The sequence below is a fragment of the Populus trichocarpa genome, chromosome 4 (assembly GCF_000002775.5).
Source record: "Populus trichocarpa isolate Nisqually-1 chromosome 4, P.trichocarpa_v4.1, whole genome shotgun sequence".
NCBI classification, from domain to species: Eukaryota; Viridiplantae; Streptophyta; class Magnoliopsida; order Malpighiales; family Salicaceae; genus Populus; species Populus trichocarpa.
In genome coordinates this window covers 23,097,867-23,119,913 of record NC_037288.2, presented here as the reverse complement: position 1 = coordinate 23,119,913, position 22,047 = coordinate 23,097,867, and the positions used below count along the sequence as shown (strand labels likewise).

Below are 22,047 nucleotides of genomic sequence, written 5' to 3'. Positions count from 1 at the left end.
TATGATTTTGGTGCTCTGGACATGCAAGTTTCTAGTGACAACTTGTCAATACATTTTATTCTTTCTTGAAAATATGTTAGCAAATGTGTTTCCCTGTGTTAAACTAGTCAATCAATCATGTGTTTCATGAATTTATTGAAAATTCCGAGTTAAAATATATTGTTAAGATGGCAAGTTCTTTGAAACATCACTAGTGATATAATTTTCTCTCTTGTGCAATGAATTGTAGGTTTTGACTCTTATCAAAATGTAGAAAATCGGGTGGTGATGATGATACATAAAAGAATGATTAAAACTCTATATTCATGCAAATAATTATTAAATTAAATATTATCAAGAAAAAATAATAAAAAATATGACTTATTATCCAACATGATAATACTGAAATCAAGATAAATAATAATAAAATTATTAAGAGCATATTTGAAATAAATTCACTATTAAAATTAAATATAACCATAACGTTTAAATTGAATTAATTGAAAATAAATTAAATTTACATGATGGGATGAGATATTTTATCACTAGTTCAATTCAATTTATTTTCTATATTGTTTTTTTATATTACCTTCATTTCATTTATTTTTTTATTCAAAAGATCTCTCGATACTCTAGATATTTCTAACAATAAGTAATCTACTCCTTCAACCTTCAATTCTCTTTTATTACCATCACCATAAAATTATTAATATTCTAGGAAATTGATTGATTTATAATTCTTTACCAATATGTATGTTAATGATGATGACTAAGAAAATATAGAAAAAAATACCATAATATCCAATGAGTGTATAGAAATAATAGCATAACATCTATAGAGGATGTAAAATTATTTTAGATATTGATTAAAAATATTTAAAACAGGATGATATTCAAATTCGGACATCATTTGTGGCTATATATGGGTAGAATTACCATAAATCTCTTAATTATAAGAATTTTCTTAATTATATTTCAAATTTTAGTAATATAAACCCCTTGTATTCATACTATTTAAAACATCTAAGAAATACATTTTGTTCTCTTTTCTAATAGACAAAATCTAGAAGAAATCTTTTATTTTTCCTAATTTCATTGGATAAGTTAACTAATATGGTAACTTTGACTTTCTTTCATTTTTTTTTCTTTTCCTTGTATTCTTAGTTCAAGAAATTTTATGGTGCTCAAACTATAACTAATATATAGTAATTTACTTGTTTTTTTTCCCTTAATGTTTTATCTACTTGATTTGGTTTCAAAATTATTGTTTTCTCTTAATTCTTTCAACAACTGATGAAGAACTCTGTGGACTGCCTCTTCGATGCCATCCATACAAGGAAGACCATCCCTTGATAGAGTGCCTAAAGTGGCTTTCATGTTTTTGGCTAGAGGGCCATCGCCAATGTTGCCATTGTTGGAGAGGTTTTCTAAAGGTTTCAAGAATAGTTATAAGACCTAATTTAGAAGTTTACTCAGTCCTGGTTTACTCAGCTCAGGACCTTGTGACCTGGTTTACGGGTTGATCTAGTTTGCGGGTTAACCTACCAGTAAGTGAGTTATCCCAGACTATGATTTTTTATGAAAAATAAACTAATAACGAAGCCATTTGAGTCCAAAAAAAAAAATCACCTAAACGTTGACTCTATTATGTTTTATAACTATAATTACAATAAACTTTACTCTATTCATGTCCATGCACATCCAAGGTACAAGATCCAGGTATCTGAAGACTCGTAGTTCCATGGAAGGCAGATCCAAGCCAGGTGTCTGTGTGTATATACTGAAAATATGCATCTGGGCTACACGCGCACACACCGATATGGTCTTATAACAATCTCTATGAACTTTGTAACTTTTTGGTTTTCATTCTGCAGGAGGTGAAATGGAGACGGATGTCAGCAATTGATGCTGAGAATAACATTAAGGAAAATACATCAAGCCAATAAACCATTACATTTACATCATATTAACTCCATACGCAAGCCAATACATTTATATCGTTTTATGGGGTGTAGAATAACATTAAGGAAAATACATCAAGCAAAGAGCGTTCAAGTGCTGTGAAGCAACTTTGGGAGAGCATCACATCCAATGATCCCACATTCCATAGTATGAAATCAGAAAAAAAGAGAAATTAACCCTCCCATAAGCTAATGAAACAGGTTCAAAATTGTTTAGTTAACTGTTATGATATTCAGTGGCCGCACAATTCACCTGATGACCTGCAAATTTACATGGATGATTATTACACAAGAGTCTCTCTAGCACTAGTCAAGTAGATTAACGTTGACTAAGCAATGGGATATCTTTAATAAATATAAAGGGTCAAAAAGTACCAAGAATAATTGATCATCGTATAAGACTCGTGCATTAAGCACTTACTAAACGCATAGTGGCACTTCTACCATTTATGCTTGCAAGTGAAACTAGCAACCAGGGACAATCCCTGCACATATATCGATGATGTAGCATTCCTGTCCCAACTCAAGATCAATCCCTGAAAGAACCAGGAAATTTATCAAGTCACTCCGTGCCTGGAATCATGCTGCTGCCTGCTGGTGGCTGTGTTGCCATTCAAGGGCTCCCGATGAATGCTGTTCAGCCATATCTGAAGGTCCATTTGGCTGGCACAGAAGAAGAACCATTACAATATAAGTAGCATGAGGGAATATAATCTAATATCCAGGAAACATACAAGAACAGCCAGGCCAAATTTAGGTCACTTTCCACAACACCTAAGAGAATCTAAGCATGCACATCTACACTTACAGATTTTGAAGTGAATGACAAATTATATAAAATTTCTACAGAGGTTTGTAGATACACCATTCTGTATGCTATATTTATAAACATGGTTATGGTCAACTACAAACAAATTACAGAAAGATAAATGAACCAAATGTTAGATGAGTAGACGAAACAAGTGTACTGAAAATGAATTAGCACAATGTTTTAACTGTCTTTCTTGCTATTTGCACATAATCTCAAAATAATTACTTTCAGTGAAGTTTGACTTTGTTAAGGGAACACATAGAGGAAGTCAAATCCATCTGCAATTCCTTTTCAGATAGATAATTGTCTGAAGGCTGAAACAAAAGAGGCTGGCGAGGCCGGATTGAAACTCCATCTAAAAGTGACAAATTTACTGCTAAATCCTCTCCCAGGGTCTTGTCTAAGGATTTGGTACAAATAGGGGAGGTATAACTTCCCCTCAATGAGCAATATCTACTCAGCAACAACAATGATCTAGAATTTTCTGTCCAAACAAAAATTAAAACAATGAGCAGAGAGGATTTCATATCAAGGATTCAAGCTGTTACCTGCTGCTGGTTGTCTTCCCCTTGTTGTTGTCCAGCCATCTGAGAGGATCCTACAGGATGGTGTCTGACCACTGAAGGTGATCCATTAGAATATTGTCCTCCATTTGGTAAGGATCCTACAGGATGGTTTCTGACCACTGAAGGTGATCCGTAAGAATATTGTCCACCATTCTGTGAGGATTGGAAAGGTGCATTTGGTGAGGATCCTACAGGGTGGTTTCTGACCACTGAAGGTGATCCGTAAGAATATTGTCCACCATTCTGTGACGATTGAAAAGGTGCATTTGGTGAGGATCCTACAGGGTGGTTTCTGACCACTGAAGGTGATCCGTAAGAATATTGTCCACCATTCTGTGAGGATTGAAAAGGTGCATCTGGTGAGGATCCTACAGGATGGTTTCTGACCACTGAAGGTGACCCGTAGGAATATTGTCCACCATTCTGTGAGGATTGAAAAGTTGCCTGTCCTGACATCTGTGGAGATTCATTTGGATGGCATTTAATCATATGAGAGGTTCCTGGTGGCTGATGTTCCATATTACTGGACCCTAATGCCTGCTGTCCCCCAGTTTCAGAGGACCATGATGGCTGATGCCCTCCCCTATCAGAGGACCATGATTGCTGCTGTCCTCTTGTTTGAGAGGACCAAGATGGCTGCTGGCCTCTTGTTTGAGGGGACCAAGATGGCTGCTGGCCTCCTGATTGAGAGGACCAAGATGGCTGCTGGCCTCCTGATTGAGAGGACCATGATGGCTGCTGGCCTCCTGCTCGAGAGGACCATGGAGGATGCTGGCCTGTTTGAGATGAATGTGACAGCTGCGGTCCACTTTGTTGTCCTGTCTGAGAAGATTGTGACAGCTGCTGTCCAGTTTGAGAAGAACATGATGACGGCTGTTGACCTCCTGTTTGAGAAGAACACGATAGCTGTTGGCCTGCTGTTTGAGGAGACCATGGTGGATGCTGGCCTCCTGCTTGAGAAGACCATGAAGATTGTTGCTCTGCCATTGTAGTTGCCAATATCAATCAATGATTAAAGAAACAGAATGAACATAATTCGTTGTAGCTGAAATGAGCAGCATTCAAAGAGATTTAAGGAAAACAAAAGAATTACATTTTTTTAAAAAAGTTAAAAATTACGAACAACAAGTAAAAATAAAAAACAGAATAAAGTAAGATAAATAAATAGATCACTATTCATAATACAACAACAAAAAGGAAAATAACAAGACAATAAAAGTTAAATCTTCAATTGGATAGTCACTACCTTGGTAAGGTTTTGATGGCTGTTGTTGATCCATATTGTGGAATCCTGATGGCTGTTGCCTATTATGAGAACCTAGTGGCAGCTGCCCAGTCATCTGAGGAGATCCTAATTGTGTTTGTCTTGACATTGGATGGACTCCAAAGGACTGTGATCTTGAAATCTGAGGTTCACCTGAAATTGATTTTCCCATCAATGGAGAAGGCCCTAATGGCCACCCACTTGCCATTTGAGTAGGTTCATGTTGACTTTGAGGCTGTCTTGGATAAGCAGGTCTTGAATTGTTAATCCACTTACTTTGATCCAAAACACTCTTAACCTCACTACCCCGTCCAGCATTTTCAAAAACCTCAAGTACAAAATCCTTCAATACAGGTGGAACACCAACACCATATTTCATCATTTGGTCGACGATATCCTTGCCCATGTCTAGTGCACCAGCATTACAAAGCCCCCTAACCACAACATCATAGATTGAGGAGTCTGGTTTTGGATCTTTGTTTCCCATTTTGGTCAAAATCTCTGCAGACTCCACTGCCTTGCCATTCTTGATCAACTCACCAAACACCCTAGTCCCAAAGCTTGCCACCACCCTCAAACCAGCATCTGCCATTTTATTGAACATTCTCAAAACATCATCAATCTCCTCCATCTTCAAATATGTATCGATTAATGTCCTAAAAGTCGTGACATCAGGAGTCAAGCATTTGGCAGATAATGCTGCAAGGAACTCCTCCGCCTGCTTCATCATCCCATTCTCGCAAAACCTTGCGATAATGTTGTTGTACCCCGCAACATCCATTTGAAAAGGCTTAGATCCAGGCTTTGTCCCTGCCTTTTTAAATGTATTAATTGCCTCCTCAAACTCCCCTTCCCTAAAGCACTCATTCACCATTGTATTAAATGTATCTGAATTTACACCTTGGTGGGTCGGTGGGGTATGATTATCCAGCATATGCTCAAACAAAGCCCATGCAGCCTCTTTCTTCCCATATTTAACTAGAACCTCCAAAATGGTATTACATGTTGCAGGTACCACCTTAAAATTCCTATCCTGCCAAGACTTGTAACTTTCCATAGCCTCCTTATCCTTCCCTTGTTTAAACCACCAATCCATATACGTGGCATTAATCACTCCATCATAAACCAAACACCTCTCTTTCAACTCATTGAAGAACTCATCAGCCTTCTCCAAATTCCCCAACTCCAAAAACCCTTTGATCACATTATTATAAACCAACGAATCCGCACCATGCCCTTTAACCAACATCTCCCTCAACAAAGCAACCGCATCCTCCATCCTCTCAGCATCAATCAACCCTTTAGTTAAATGCCTATAAGTCACTGAAGACGGTGAAAACGGGGCTATCTCAATTATACGCCTATAAACCTCAAGCCCCACATCAACTCTCCCCTCATCGCAATGTGCATTAATCAAATTATTATATGAAACAACATTAGGCACTATATGATGTTGTTCAAAAAAGAACTTGAACAGCGCAATCGCATCGTCATATCTGCATATCAATCACAATACAATAATTCGACATCACAAATTACATTCAAAACAACAACTTACAAAGCAAATGCTCACAATTTATTTACACTCTAATCAAAGAATGTACCTTTTGGCGCGATACATAGCAGCTATGATGGCGTTGCAAGTAAACACAGTGGGGCGAGTACGTGAATAAACAGAATTGCGAGCAACATGGGATGCAGTGTCGAGATCGAAAGCGCGGATTAGGGATTGGACTCGATTGTGGAGGTTAAGGCGATTACCAGTTAATGCGCTTGTGGAGTCAGGGAGGCGAGGAGCGTTGGGGTCACGAGGGGGAGGGTTCGGGTTGCGTTGCATTGCTTGGAGTGGAGGTTCGATTCGGAGTCGGCGCCTTCTTCTTCTACGTTCTGCGGCGGCTTCTTCGGCTGAGGAAAAGGAGAATGTGCGAGATGATGGCAGGAGTGGGGTGGTGGAAATTGGAGGGTTAGGGTTTGGGATATGATGGAGGGGAGAGAGAATGAGGTGGTGGAGAGCTCGTAGTAGAGGATGATTGGTGGTTGTTAGAGTGGAAGAGGAGCGGCGAAGGAGGAGGAGATGGAGGGACATTTTTTTTTTTTTGGTGAGGGGTTTGAATTTTGTGAAAGCGGAATTAAACCCAAAAGTGGAAGGTGGAAGGAGGAGGGGCAGAGAGGAGTGCTTAAACCCTGAACTCTGAAGTGAGGATTTAACATCAAGTGGGATTAACACGCCACTGTGTGTCATGTCGTTCGCTTGTTTCTTAAATAAATTCAACAATAACAAGTAAAATTAGCCCAGTTGATTTTATTAGTTTTTTTTTCTTTTGTTATTTAACTCAATATAGAGTATATTTAAAAAAAATTATTTTTTTTATTTCAAATAATTTTTTTATAGTATTTTTAGATCATTTTAATATATTGATGTTAAAAATAAAATTTAAAAAATAAAAAAAATATTATTTCAATATATTTTAAAATAAAAAACATTTCAAAAAATAATCACTTTTTTATCCCATAAAAAATTCTCAATCTTGGAACTGGCAAAAATGATTTTGAAATGTTGCCTTCTGTTTGAATTTCACAGTGTCTTGAGTGGTGAGTTGATGTTTACATTTTAGCTGTATTTGAGCTCAATATCTCTTCATTTATTAATTTAATATGGGATCATCTCATCCCTCCATTACTAAATAGAAATCTATTAAATAAATGGCTTGTGATAGTGGATTTATTTTTTATTTTCATAAAAAAATATCAAAAAAATTTAATATCTAATAGTGTTAAATCTAACTGCAACATCGGACCCAAAAACATTAAGTTCGGCTATAACATTAAACTCAACAATAATATTTATAATATTAATAATAATATTTAACTTGTTTGTCAAATTATTTTTTTTATCTTTAAAAAAAAATTATAGTTTTTCTTTAATAGTAATAATAGTTTTTTAAAATTTATTATTAATAATAATAATTTTAAATTTGAAGTCTATGATTATTTTTTAATATTGATAATAATTTTTTAAAAAATTTATTAATTTTTTTTATTAATAATATTAATTATAATAATATTTATAATACAAATAATTATATTTAAAAATTTAAGATCCAAAAACCTTGGATCCTGACACCGGAAAAAATTAACACTTGATCTCAAGAGAATTGAATCCTGATATAGAATTCATTAGTCTGGACCAGATCCAAAAAAAATTAGACACTTGATCTCAAGAGAATTGAATCCTGATATAGAATTCATTAGTCTGGACCAGATCCAAAAAAAATTAGCACCTGACGTGAGACCTGAATCCTAAAGCTGACCCAAGAACATTGAATCTGGCACAGTCCAAAAAAATTAAATCTTGACACAAAATCTAAAAGCATTAGAGCAAGACTCATTAGTTTTAGATCCCCACACAAGACCGAAGAAATTGAATCTTGATAAAGAACCAATAGTCTTTAGTCAGACAGGGTTGCAACACTCGAGGGATTTGGATTTAGCCACACCCCAAGCCATTCCTCAAAAAATGCTAGATCACTTTCCTCACGGTCATATAAGCAACAACACAGTTTGATACACAGAGGCTTGAATGAGATGACTGGTTCCAATAAATCATCAAGAAAGATGTCAAAAACCAATCCTTCAAAACCAAATCTATATGCATCTCCAAGACCAATTGTATTACACCATTTAAAGAATCAATCCCCTATCTATGAAAATCAACTATTAAACACATCTGGTGTATCTTCCATATCCTTTTAGCCATGGGAAGAAGGGACCGAAGAATCACAACATTGCAACAAGCTGTTTCAATGTTTGATTGAGAACCGTTCGGCATTCTTCGACATTATAATATAGACAATCATCAATCACATCTCAGGATCCTCAGTGGCTTTGATGTGCTGGAGCTTGGCGGTTCAGAGATCTTTTGCTTGTGCAGAAAATGTGTCAGTATTAACATTTGTGGCTATGTATGAAAGTCGTGTGACGCTCGGTTAATAAAACAAAGTTCAGAAGTTCAGTGTCTGGTTTGGTTTGAAATAAGTTGATATGGATCAACCCAACATCTGTCCTCCTTTATTGCAGCTTCCCATCTCTCGTGGAAGATATTCATTTCAACAGATGACTGTGTCCTAACCTGCACAAGAACCGTGCTTGCTTAGCAAAATGGTTGTAGGTGAGGAAAGTAGATCATGAGCATAGACATTGAGAAGGAGAAACATAAGGTTACAAGATCTATAGTTGGTTAAAAAGGAGAAAAAAGAAGCATACTTCGGGTCTTTTATCAACTTCCTTGGACTTGGATAGCAGTGCCTGCAATATACAAAACATGAACAGTCATTATTCATGGCAAAGAATTATGGGGGACAACAGCAAGTTCAGACAACTCTGTTAAGCTACCATGTTTTCAGAATGATACTCAAAAGAAAAATTAACTCAGGCATCACAATTTAACAGCATGAATGAGTTCATAGGACAACATGAGGGAGAATCCTGGTATGTTCAACATCAGTGCAGCAGATTATCCAGCATGTTGAATTAATGATTGTTTTGATATTTTATACATGTAATATTTAACATGAAATGTTAAATAAATGTTATGATGTCTAATTCATGTAACATATATATATATTGTCCCAGCATTAAAACAGCAAAGCATGACACCAGACGAGGCTTTGACCCATATGAAGGTCTAACTAATGCAGGAGGTAAGTGGCACGCCAGTAAAATTGGACAGCGGAAGAGTAAGTAACACTAGACAAGCCTTTGCTGATGAGTTCAAGAACAAAGAGGAGCAGGATAGAATAAGCAGTTATAGCAATCCATTACTACAATTATTCTATCATAAGGAACATAAGAAATACTTGCCTCACTTCCATTGAAGACGCCAAGGGTTGAAAGACCCAGATGAACTATGTACTCAGCATCAACCACGCCAACATTTTTCGTCCAATCACCCTAAAATAGTAAAAGTGTCACTACCATAGCCAAGCAGATTTTTTATTTTTTTTCCTGTTGAGAAGCAGCAAAGCCAAGAGAATCACAAATTGAATAGGAATTAAAGAGTTACTTGTGCGCAATAACCGAGTTTTCTATCCAGACCCCATGCGTGGATTAAGTCATTCTGCACAGGTGAAAAGGCAAATTAGAGGTAACGAAGCAGCTAAGTACTAGCTGACCTGTCAAGCACAAAAGTAAATTGTGATGAATTATACGGCCAAGCCAAGTATGGGGTGTCATTTTAAAGGCTAAGCACTCTGCTCTAACATAATGATTAAGAAACAAAGAAGACCAGCCTCCTATTACGATGCATTCAATCTAATTAGCAAGATAAGCTCTTCTTACTGTGACAAAGTGGTCAAGTTTTCAATTTATTGTAGGATGTTAACTACTAAGTTCAAAATTTGGTCAAGTGCCATGACGCAATCTCTGGAAAAGATTCGATCATTCAAAGATTCAATACCTGGATCATGTACCACGTGCATTGCCAAGCTGCCTTTGAGAAGACAGGTGCCATCATTTCCACCCAACTGCACAGAAAGAGAGTATTTTCACCACATTAGCACAGCGTATTTCTAGCAGTTTGATAAGAAAAAAATATTTTTTTTCCAACAGAAAGGTTACCCTTCTGCAAACTACAGAGTTGGTCAACATTTTAGATTTACCCTGTGCATGGAGGTGAAGTGCTGTTGCCATAACACTTTGTGTTGCCTCTGAACTTCAATATTTTCCTGTTGAAAAAATCAGCCTAAAACAGTTAAGCTAGAATTTTTTTCTATACTATGGCAATCATGCAGTACAACCATAACCACAACACATTACACGGATTTTTTCTATGATCCTAAGGTCCTCTACCCCCCCTTAGTTGATAATCATCCCTTTGGATTCATGGTGCACAGAACACAACAGTAACACCATCACAATGTCAAGAAAATAGTCTTTGTTGCTGAAAGCACAAAGGAATTCAGAATCATTAGCTCTCCATGATCAAGCTGGCCCAACAGATTACAATGATTCCCAAAACCCTACTGCACTGTGGAATACTTTTCAAAATTGGCATGTTCCTAAACATCGACCTGTTATTTTGAATTCTCATAGACTGAGTAGCATTAGAAGATTGAACGACTGCACCTTTCATAGATATTCCTAACATTTAAAACAATCTCATCAGGGAAAATAACAGCACAGACAGATGAGTGAAGTTTAAAGATGAAGAAGAAGAATATGAAAAAACACTTCACATCTTAAAAGCCTCCTTCATTAGCACAAATCCACAGTATGTGATTGCTGGATAACCTTGAAAAGTAGGTAACTGAAACACAACTGGATAAGTTCAAGAAAATTTTGTGTTTGATTCAACCAGCAATAATTTAGATTCTTAGTAATTTCAACACCAAGTGTGCTTGAAACTCTTGGATATTAACAATCAAAGCTCTTTGCAAACAAAGACGCCAAGTAGAATTTGATTAAAACATTCATATCCAAGCAAACTCCTTTTTTATGCTCTTCATCTGCTCATAAAAAATTGATGGTAACCAATAGCAATACAATGATGATCAGTGTAACCATTTAAATCATCCCAGAAAGGAATTTAAGCTAGTTTCCACAAACCTGTGCACGATGGAGTTCCTTATACGAGCAGTAATTTGATGATGAACGGTAGACCTAGAAGGATCAAGTGCTGGCTGCGATACTTCTAGTCCCTCATCCTTGACAATTGACAGATATCTGCAAGAAATTCAACACATTCGATAATGTTCATGAAATCACACTCCATAAAACCACTTGTAGTCCAATTCAAAAAGAAAAGGAAGAAAATAGAAGGACACCCACTTAACCACTTGGTATTAAGATGTTTAACTTGTTTGACCTAAGTAGCAGGGGCATTCAGTAGTGAAAAGACACCTATGTCCATTACTAGAAGAAAATAAGAAGAGCGACAGGAAAAATGCATCTAGCAGAGTTTTCACTGTTTTTAAGAATTTCACTAGATGTGAATATTTTACTCCTTGTATTTTAAAAGGCAGGCACCAAGACCATTAAAGATGGTCATCAAAGTAGTAGTTTTAAACAGTAGGGTACTGTTTTTAGGAAACAAAATTAAGACACGGTACCATTTTCATTTCTAAGCATGCTTACCTTCTAGGATTGAAATTCTCAACTCCAAGGTCTTCATCCCAAAGAAATATATAATTGTATTCAGAAACTATATCTGGATGCAGGAAACGCTTGGCAAACCACCTGTGCAATCAAAGTAATTGTTCATCTAAGGATGGATGTTATGAGATGGCATGGACCATGCATAAATAAACACATGCACATCAACATGAACTAATGCATGGAAGCAAAAATTCAATCCTGGGATGCATGTAGGCAGATATGTGCCAGTCTCTGTGCACATGACCAATTCCATTTGTGATTCAAGGCAACATCAACTTGGGATGAATCAAGCTCACCATTTTGTTTGATTTACTGCAGACACATGGATGGCACTGTTGCTCCATGATAAATCCCTCCATTCATCCACAACACCATCATAATGAAAAAGCATCACAACAAAATCACTTAAAGGGAACTGCAGGAGAAAGATAAATATTTGCACAAATGAGCACAAAAATTTTATGAAGCCAATAATATATCAAGATTGAAAGTCACCTTTTCAACAATTTGGTTCACTATTGCCTTTTGCTTTATCCCAACTGCAATTGCTAACAAGCTCATTGAAGGTGGTGGATTGTCCTGGCAAAAAATAAAGCCACATTTAATAAGGACAAAAGATAAGATTTTCCAACAGGGATACAAGAAACCATATGTGAACGTTGATTGTCTAGTTCTGCCTACTAGAAGAAAATACTCATTTCAATTTTAGATCTCAACAAACTTTACAAGTTAGTCAAAGACTACTTTTCCGAGTCAGTTTAATGAGGACCACGTTCTCACTTTTGGATGCCCTATTTACTCAAGTTCATGTTCCAGATCTAGTCTGGAAGATCAGACCAACCATAAAAACAAAACATAATCAACTAAGTTTTGAGCTAATATAAGTAAACACTGTGCATGTTGATTGTTCTTGCAGTGTCCTAATAAAACTTGGAGTAGTTCATGATATCATATCCCTGGCCTATGATGCAATGCAAGATCTTCAATGTCCACCAAATCACACTTCTCATGTAGAGGAACAATACCCATGGCCCTTCAGAGTAATGCAATTCAAAATAGAATGAACTAGAAAACAATGATATAAATGACGAGCAGAACATGAAGACTAACTCATGAATATGAGGTTCCTTGCACCCACTAACAAATCTGATGAACCTAACAATGGGTTTCCGTGCACCCACTAACAAATCTGATGAACATGAGGTTCCTTCTCACATATATTGAGCATCTGAATGGAATTCACTTACATTTTTCAAAGAAGAACCCCATAAAGGCCGCATTTTATAGTTAGATTTTTTGGTCACTATTCCTTGAGGCAATGCCTCACTTCCAGATGGCCTGCAACGATCCTAAGCAGAAAAATGATAGAAATCAGAAAGAAATCCAAGTCACTGGTAAGCCACTTTAAAGTGTCTTTTCATTTTAAACTTTTCTAAAATGGACAAACCTTGCATATGTCAGATGTCTGCATCGCCTCAATCACTCCCCATGCAGTTATTCTCTGCATGGATAGAAAATCATCTTGTAGGTAAGTTTTTAAATCATCTAAAAATTTGAAGTCCCGTTTGAAACAAACTAAGGCCAGACTAGATAAAATTTCAATCACTTGGATCTTTATGTCTAGAACAGCTTGATTAGTCTACAACTAGAGCAGACACAATTTTAGTCTACAACAGGCACATGCAAGCTACCGTAACTCCATTTTATGGTTGCAGTTCAAGCCTAGATTTCCCAATTCAAAACTCACATATCCCAGGTGCTTTCAATTTACATAGAGGCAATAGTTCTAAGCCTCTTGCCGGTAACTTTCATACTAAAAAAAAAAACTACACAAGAATTGATAAGATACCAGACAATACCCCTTGCTTTTAATTTCTAGTGTTTCAGTTCTTTCCAGTGTTTCTAACTTCATTATGTAATTTTATCTCTTCATTTATAGGACAGTCTGTCATATGACAATTGACTGTTTTAACCAAAAGTACTCAATTTCAGCTTCTAATGAGAATCGATTGAGTCAGTACTAAGTGACACACTATTTGGGACAAAACAATGGTAGAAACTCAGAAGAAATGGTACCTTATATTTTCAAAACAAAGCTAACATAAAAATCTTTCATGTATTTGTAAGTAAACCTCATTCAAGATCTTCCCTAGAATATTAAAATCCTCTTAAAAGAACATTCGCCATCATGTCACGATTAAATTTTTTTTGCAAATCTACAGATTAAACAAGGCCTATGATATTGTTTTATGCAAAATTAAATTTTAACAAAACACCACCATAACATACACTTACTTCTTTGTATTGCTTCCCAAAAAATGCAGAACCAACAAAGTAAACACTACATATCAAAGAAAGTGCAATTAAGAGACTGCAGAGGTATGATCCCCTCTTGGGATCCGATGGTGCAGAAGCCTGAAAAGATAATGTAACATGGAAACATGAAAAGTTATAATCTCATCTTGTTTCATAGAAGCACTGCCGTAAGTGGCTATGCAAAGGATAAAAAGGTGCATTAAACCGAGGTTATGTTGATGAAAAAGAAGTCCTATAATTATAAGCATTCTTCCAGATATGTTTGATGTGACAGCATTATACTTTCTGGAGGATAGTCCATCAACACAAACTCAAAATTCACTGGGTCTGCTTTAATATAATGATGCAAGACCGTTAAAAATCACATTGAGGTTTGGGTGACCTCCATATCTCTCTTAGTATTTGGTCATGGCCAGGAAAAAAAGCAAAAGAAAAAAAAAGTCTCCTTAACACCCAGAAAATCAAGAACTTAAGAAAGCAGTCATCAAGTCACCAACTCCCAAAAATGAAAATATAACCAAGCCATTCACATGCAGAAAAATCAAAATCAAATGAAAATATATTTTTTTTCAAAATTATTTGAAATTGTCTCGTAATCAATCATAGAACAAGTTTAGAGAATTGAACACATAACTCTTTGAACAAGTTTTGTAAAAATGTCCAGTCACTAAAATAAACGTCTCAATTCAAGCACCAAGGCAATTTACAAACAATGACCCCCTTTTCTTTTCTTTCTTATATAGTAGACAAAAACCTCTTTGGTCAAATCTAAAGTGAAGAAAACCAAAAAAGATTATTTCTTGCATAAGCAATAGAAATTCTAACTTGAAATATCTTCCACTCAACCCTCTGATATAAAAGAAAGAGAGAAAAGTAACCCTGTAAGAAGTTCCACTTTCACTTCACAAACAACAAACATGTAAGACCAAAAATTTTCAATTTTCTCCGCGTCTCCTCCTTTTTCTCAGCAACCAAACAGAAGGTCAAAGAAAACATCTCCTAATTTCCAAACAAGATGTCATCCATTTCCTATCCCTCTTTAATTATAATAAAATAAAATAAGAACCAAAATTGGCTGCAAACCCATTGAGTAACATCAGTGTCCAAATATAAAAGTCAATATAATCAATACTAAGTGACTAAGTGACACTACTTGTAACGAAACAATCGATAGAAACATACTGAGGTTCAGGTGACCTCGGAAATCTTTCATGCTATTTTTCCACGGCCAAAAAAGAAAAAGAAAAAAGAAGAGAAAAGAAAAGAAAAGGTAGCCTTAATACCCAAACAATCAACAATTAACGGAACCAGAAAGCTATCATCAAGCCATAGACTACCGAAATACGAAAATATTAGCAAAGGAATGCACTGTTAGAAAAATAAAAATCATATCTTGAACTGATATCAAGTAAAATGGTCAGCTAGTGAAGCATATCACGGACAACTTCATCTTGTCATCCAAGAACTTCAATAACAGAGTAGAAAACGACTGTTCTAAAGCTCGAAATCCATAGTCTGGTTTCTAAACTTTAAGCCCATAATCTAAGAATAGCAAGTATCATCATTGTGATTATTCCATCAACTAGAAAACTAAATAGCTAGAGACCAAGTCTTTCTGTCAAAATTTGAAATTGGCATACAAGTCAGTTACGATACAAAGTTTAGACAACTGAGCATATAAACATTCTAAAGTTCTTCATGAGATTACAATTCCTATGGGATAACAGTTCGAATCCAACCATCCCCCACCCACGAAAGGAAGAAAACTAGAGGGACAGAGAGAATTGCAAGCAAAACCTCTCAATTACAGCTACAAGAAAAGGTCTTTGTTTTATTACCACTTGGCCTTCAAAAAATTTGAACTTGGAAGTTCAATTTGGATTTACATGGACAATAAAAATTTGAGGCTTTTTCCAAGGGATCTTGTAATAAAAAACAAAAAAAAAAAACCATAAAAATACAAGAATTTCAAACTTTCTCAGCAACCAAACACAGAAGGGACAGAAAGTCATACTTTCCCAGTTATCCCTTTCTAATTAAGATAAAGTAAAACAAAAGCAACCATCATCAACTATGAAAACACCAACACACACACACACGTAGAGAGAGAGAGAGAGAGAGAGAGTTACAACTAGTCAAGTTCACAACCAGTTCCCAAAATTTAAACAAAAAGAAAGGGAAGAAATCATCCGAAACCCACCAAACTCTGCGTGTGTGCATGAGGGATAGAAAGAGCTTACACAACTAAGAGTCTTCATTGTAATGGAACAAAAGAGCAGCAGCAGGAGAGACCCCAAAAGATGGAAAAAAGGAGACCCTTTTCTGATTTATTTTATAAACTAAGAAGAAAAAAGAAAAAGAAGCCCTGTGTAGTTGGATAAAGCAAAGAATATCTCTCTCAAAGACAGGAGAGAAAGTTGACGAGGGAAAGTAATGCTAAAAGGGTAACTACAGCAATAACTAAACCCCATCAAACACACACCCACTTTGTCAAACTCCCCTTCACAACCGCCACCGTGTCTGAGAAGCCTAAAGCAGCCTCCCTTTCAAGAGGAGACGAAAGAGAGATGGGATTCCATCCAATGACCAACGAATAAAGTTTGGATTTTTGTGTTCGTGTTTATAGTATAATAGAGATTGTGGGGCTATTTTTAGTGCCTAAAAACACAAACATGCAAGAGAGAATGTAGGGGGGAGTGGTGGGGAAGCGTGCGTTATTGGAGTTTAATGTTAAGGATAGTTTCGATTTAGTCCTTTAACTTTGAATTTAGTCTCAATGTGGTCCTTGGGGTTTTTTAAGTGCCAAAAACACAAGCATGCAAGATAGAGTGAGGGGAGTGCTGGGGAAGCGTGCGTTTTTTGTGTAAATCTACTTTAAGGGTAGTTTCGATTTAGTCCTTCAATCTTGAATTTAGTCTCGATGTGGTCCTTGGTGTTTTTCTTAAGTGCCAAAATACAATCATGCAAAGAGAGAATGCAAGGGGGGTAGTGGGCGTGCTTTATGGTAGTGGAAATCCATTTTAAGTATAGTTTTGATTTAGTCCTTCAGTTTAAATTTAGTATCGATATGGTCCTCCAATTATTCATTTTTTTAACTCAATCCCTAAAGTGTAATGTAATTTTTTATTGGGTGTTCTTTTTTAAAATCTTGCTTCTTATTTCTTTTTCCAAAAAACAACATTGCTCATGTTAAAAGGAATTGATGATGGGATTCAATTGAAGAATGTCTACTACTTTGGAGACTCAATTAAGATAATTGATAAGAATTGGTAGATGGTTAGCTTAGGTTAGCCCATCTAGGCATGTATGTGATAGGGCTAGTTAAAAGCTCTATTTGTTTTTATGTTTTAAAAATGTTTCTGAAAAAATTTAAATTATTTTTTTTATTTTAAATTAATATTTTTTTTTATATTTTTAGATCATTTTGATGCGCTGATGTCAAAAATAATTTTTAAAAAATAAAAAAAATATTATTTTAATACATTTCCGAGTAAAAAAACACTTTGAAAAGCAACCGCAACTACCCTCTAAAGTACGCTCAAAGTCTTTGAATTTTCTAGCTTGGCTAATTTTTTTGAACATATAAATAAAATTTATGGTAATAAGTTATAATTAGTTGCATTTTATAGTTTGGTTTTATTAATTAATATGAGACGTTATTTTTTTTTAGTTTTGATGTGGATGGCTAGGAAATGTAGACTTTAAATCTTAATTTAGAACATGGTCCAAGGAGGAAAAAAAATAAAGCTTGGAATCATGAAATAGATATTTATCATGCTTTTTAAAAATATAATTATTATTATTTCTTAGAGGAAGTCCAAGAACACGATTTATAAGGCTTTTAGAATTCTTTTCTTGTATATAATTTTTTTATCTGGAAATTATGATTTCTTAGGAAAAAAATTAGATGAATTTTTTAAAAAAACTCATTTTGGATAAGTTTTTTTGTATGAAAAATACAAAATTTCCCAACTACGAACCAATTCTCAATATAGTCCTCAAATTATTGATTTTAGCAATTGGATAAACTAAAAAAAAAAAGGAAGCCTATGTAGTTGGATAAAGCAAAGAATATCTCAATGAAAGAAAGTTGATGAGAGAAGTAATGCTAAAAAAAAGGCAAAACGACAACCGCCAAAAACAAACTACTCTCCCTTCCAGAAACGGCACCGTATTTAAGAAGCCAAAGCAAACTAACTTAACAGACAAGAGTTTGGAGAAGAGACAAAGACCGATTTTTTTATTTATTATTTTGCTCCCAGTTTTTCTTTATTTATTTTATTTTATTTACATTTTCCTAATTTTTATTGTAATATAGTCCTCAAATTATTAACTTTCTCGATTAGGTTTCTTTTGTATCGTACGTTTCTCAATTGGATCTCCTGTTTAAAGTCTTCCTTCTTTTTCTTTCTAGTGTAAAACGCCAATTTTTGCTCGAGGCAGGGTAATGATCTTAAGGCGTGTTTGGCACAACTTTTATTTTTTTAGATGATTTTTTGAAAAGTGATTTGGCTTAAAAAATATTAATTGATGGTTTTTTTAGTCTTTAAAACTCTAATTTTAATTATTAATCATTAACCCAGTTATTTAGTTATTTATTTACTTTTTTTTTCAAGGGCTTACAACCTAAATTATGAGTTTGGCTGGTTAACCCTGATTGACTCATGTTTTTTTAATTTTTTTTAATTGATATTTTTTTTTCAACTTAATCCTTCAATATTGGATTGATTGAAAATTGAGTTTCATAATTTGTTTTAATTTATTTTCTATAAAGTTATCATAGTCATATGACCCGAATTGTAGTTTTGACAAATTAACCCAAGTTGACTTGAGATATATGTTTTGTTATCTCTTTTTTTAATAGATTTTTTTTTTCAATTTCATGATTCAATATTAGTTTAATTGAGAACTGAGTTTTATATTTGATTTTGATTTGCTTTCTATAGGGTTATCCTGATTTCATGATCCGAGCCGTAAATTTAGTAGGTTAACCCAAATTGATCCGAGTCTATTCAATATGTTTTCGTTTTAATATTTTTTTTAAAAAACATGTTATTTAAATTTTTTTTAATCAAACTACGCTTTTAATAATTTTTGAGTTATCTTTAGATTTGTCAAATTAACCGGGTTATATTTGATCAATTTTTATACTGTTTAAATTTATTTACTAGAAAACATATTATTAAAATCAAAATATTTTTTTATATAAAAAAATTAATTTGATTTGCGAGTAAAATTACTTTTTTATTTTTTTATTTTTTCATATGAGCATTAAGAAAAAACTAAAACTGCTCAGTGTTTTACTGTGCAAGTCCACAGTGAAATGCTGAGCCGTCCTCTTTTTTTTTTCGTTTTTTTTTTGTTTTTTTTTGTTTTTATTTTTTTCCATTTTTTTTTGTCTTCTTCCTTTCTTTTCTTTTTTTTGTTTTTATTGTTTTATTTTTTTTTGGTTTTCTATTGCCTTTATGGGTTTTTTTTTTGCTTTTTTGTTTGTGTATTTTTCTTTTAATGAATTTTTTTTGTTTAATTTAGTTTGTTAATGTTAATTTTTTTATTAGTTATCAAATTTTCATAACACGGATCCCAGGTTTGACGGGTTAACCTGATTTGACGAGTTAACCTCGAATTTTTTTTCTTTTCTTTTTAATTAATTGTAACATATACTAAAACGGATCAGTAGTTTTACTGTGGACTGCACTGTGCAGTCCACAGTAAAACACTGATCTGTTTTTGGTTTTTTTTTTTTAAGTTGTCTTATTTTTTTAGCTGTTTTTTATGCCTTTCGAGATTTTTTTTTGCTTCTTTCTTTATTTTTTTTCTTCTAACAAAAGTTTTTTGTTTAATTTGGTTTATTAATGTTAAATTCTTTTTATTTAGTTATCAGACTTTCATCATACGTTTTCCAGGATTTAACGGGTTAACCTGATTTGACAAGGTAACCCAGAAATATATTTTTTTTGCTTTTTTTCTTTTTAATTAATTTTTTTCATTTAGTTTAGTTTGTTAATGTTAAGTTTCTTTCTATTTAGTTATCAGACTTTCATGACACATATCTCGAGTTTCACGGGTTAACCTGGTTTCACGGGTGAACCCAGTTAATTATGGGTTGACCCGTCAATTTTTTTTTTTCATAATTTTTTTTTGATTAATTTAGTTTGTTAATGTTAAATTTTTTTTTATTTAGTTATCAGACTTTCATGACACAGATCCTAGGTTTAACGGGTTAATATGGTTTGACGAGTTAACCCGAATTTTTTTTAATTTTTTTTGATTCATTTTTTTTGTTTAGTTTAGTTTGTTAATGTTCACTTTTTTTTATTTAGTTACCAGACATTCATGACACGGATTCCGGGTTTAACGGGTTAACCTGGTTTGACGAGTTAACCTGAAATTTTTTTTTTTGCTTTTTTTTTCTTTTTAATTTTTTTTTTTCGTTTAGTTTAGTTTGTTAATGTTAAATTTCTTTCTATTTAGTTTTTTTTCTTCTTAGAGGTGTTTTTTCTTTTTAATTAATTTTATTTAATTAATTTAGTTTATTAATATTAAATTTTTTTCTAAGTAGTTCTCGGCTAATGCCTTTACTTTTTCTTTTTGTTTTTTTGTTGTTTTTATGCATTTGACTGTGGACTGCATAGTGCAGTCCACAGTGAAAAGGCTCATCCTTTTGTTTTTTTTTTCTTTTTAATTAATTTTTTTCTTTTTAATTTAAATTGTTAATGTTAATTTTTTTTCTATTTAGTTATCAAACTTTCATGACACGGATTTCGGGTTTGACAGGTTAACCTGGTTTGACGAGTTAGCCCAGTTAATTCTGGGTTAACCCATTAGTTTGTTTTTTTTTCTTTTTAATTATCAAACTTTCACGATGCGAATTCAACGTATGACGGGTTAACCTGGTTTGAAGGGTTAACCCAGTTAATTCATATTTTTTTTCTTTTTCTTCATTAGTTTTTATTTTCCTGTTGGTTTTTTTTGTTTTTTCTTTTTAACTAATCTATTTAATTATCACACATTTATGACACGACCTTGCAGCTAGACCCACGTCCAATGCTATTGGGTCTGGTATTGCAGTCAAACCCACTTAAATTTAGGCCATGCAAGTTTAATGTTATTATTAATATTATAAATATTACTCTTGGATTAGGCGTTGCAACTAAACCTAAGAGCTCTTGGGTATAACTTTGCAAAAAAACCTAATACTTTTAGATCTTAGCTTTTTATGAAATGAAAAAAATAATTGACCCGCGGCATTGCGTGGGGCATGTAACTAGCATATACTAAAACACATTAGTGTTTTACTGTGGACTGCACAGTGCAGTCCACAGTAAAACATTGATGATTTAGTTTTTTTTTTGTTTTTTTTTTACACTATGCCTTTAGTTTTTTTTTTTTTCTGAGCTGTTTTTTTTTGTTTTTAATTTTTTTCTATTTTTTGTTTTTATTTTTAATGTCTTTTAGGTTTTTTTTTGTTTTTTTTTCTTTTAATGAATTTTTTTTTTGTTTAATTTAGTTTGTTAATGTTAATTTTGTTTTTATTTAGTTATCAAACTTTCATGACACGGATCGTGAGTTTAACAAGTTAACATGATTTGACAAGTTAACCTGAATTTTTTTTTGCTTTTTTTCGTTTTAATTAATTTTTTTTTTCGTTTAGTTTAGTTTATTAATGTTGAATTTCTTTCTATTTAATTATCAGACCTTCATGACACGTATCCCGGGTTTGACTGGTTAACTTGGTTTGACGGGTTAACCAAGTTAATTATGGGTTAACCCGTCAATTTTTTTTTTCTATTTAGTTATCAAACTTTTATGACGTAAATCTCAGGTTTGACGGGTTAACTTGATTTGAAGGGTTAACCCAGTTAATTCAGATGTTTTTCCTTTTTCTTCACAGTGCAGTCCATATTGAAAAGGTTGATGCCTTTTGTTTGTTTTTGTTTTTTTTTCTTTTTAATTAATTTTTTTCGTTTAATTTAGTTTGTTAATGTTAAATTTTTT

The 22,047-nt window shown here is 33.8% G+C and overlaps 2 protein-coding genes across 13 annotated transcripts; both read right to left on the bottom strand.

The window, feature by feature from the left end:
- Positions 1 to 1,594: 1,594 nt before the first annotated feature.
- On the bottom strand, positions 1,595 to 6,768 carry LOC18098353 (pentatricopeptide repeat-containing protein At1g10270). Of its 11 annotated transcripts, none has more exons than XM_052452430.1 (6): positions 6,186 to 6,768; positions 4,564 to 6,077; positions 3,713 to 4,297; positions 3,533 to 3,622; positions 3,300 to 3,442; positions 1,916 to 2,603 (listed from the first exon to the last, which is right to left on the bottom strand). In XM_052452430.1, the coding sequence occupies exons 1-6, from the start codon at positions 6,665 to 6,667 to the stop codon at positions 2,520 to 2,522; spliced, it is 2,898 nt and encodes a 965-aa protein (XP_052308390.1). In that variant the 5' UTR covers positions 6,668 to 6,768; the 3' UTR covers positions 1,916 to 2,519. The 11 variants fall into 11 exon arrangements, 8 of the variants coding, with proteins under 8 accessions (XP_052308390.1, XP_052308389.1, XP_052308388.1 ...); XM_052452429.1 differs by having other exon boundaries at positions 3,533 to 3,577; positions 3,668 to 4,297; positions 6,186 to 6,767; XR_002981467.2 differs by adding an exon at positions 1,595 to 1,847 and having other exon boundaries at positions 2,362 to 2,603; positions 3,300 to 4,297; positions 6,186 to 6,760.
- Positions 6,769 to 8,157: 1,389 nt separating this feature from the next.
- On the bottom strand, positions 8,158 to 16,732 carry LOC18098352 (uncharacterized). 2 transcript variants are annotated; one of them, XM_024600076.2, is made up of 14 exons: positions 16,290 to 16,732; positions 14,029 to 14,148; positions 13,181 to 13,234; positions 12,981 to 13,082; positions 12,229 to 12,312; positions 12,030 to 12,148; positions 11,713 to 11,814; positions 11,185 to 11,301; positions 10,239 to 10,304; positions 10,037 to 10,103; positions 9,644 to 9,697; positions 9,442 to 9,531; positions 8,845 to 8,886; positions 8,158 to 8,710 (listed from the first exon to the last, which is right to left on the bottom strand). In XM_024600076.2, exons 1-14 carry the CDS (start codon positions 16,305 to 16,307, stop codon positions 8,591 to 8,593), a joined length of 1,155 nt encoding a protein of 384 aa, XP_024455844.1. In that variant the 5' UTR covers positions 16,308 to 16,732; the 3' UTR covers positions 8,158 to 8,590. The 2 variants fall into 2 exon arrangements, with proteins under 2 accessions (XP_024455844.1, XP_024455845.1); XM_024600077.2 differs by lacking the exon at positions 14,029 to 14,148 and having other exon boundaries at positions 16,290 to 16,724.
- Between the last annotated feature and the right edge of the window lie 5,315 nt (positions 16,733 to 22,047).

What these genes read in the sequence shown, in the direction of transcription:
- LOC18098352 (XM_024600076.2), bottom strand. An exon ending in GGGGTTCTTCTTTGAAAAAT is followed by an intron (nt 12,313 to 12,980) that starts GTAAGTGAATTC and finishes ATTTTTTGCCAG; the next exon opens with GACAATCCACCACCTTCAAT. An exon ending in AGGAACTCCATCGTGCACAG is followed by an intron (nt 10,305 to 11,184) that starts GTTTGTGGAAAC and finishes TTTTTTCAACAG; the next exon opens with GAAAATATTGAAGTTCAGAG.
- LOC18098353 (XM_006385010.3), bottom strand. Translation starts at nt 6,667, where the DNA reads ATGTCCCTCCATCTCCTCCTCCTTCGCCGCTCCTCTTCCACTCTAACA. An exon ending in GCCATCAAAACCTTACCAAG is followed by an intron (nt 4,298 to 4,563) that starts GTAGTGACTATC and finishes CTACAATGGCAG; the next exon opens with AGCAACAATCTTCATGGTCT. An exon ending in GGGAAGACAACCAGCAGCAG is followed by an intron (nt 2,604 to 3,299) that starts GTAACAGCTTGA and finishes CTTCTGTGCCAG; the next exon opens with CCAAATGGACCTTCAGATAT.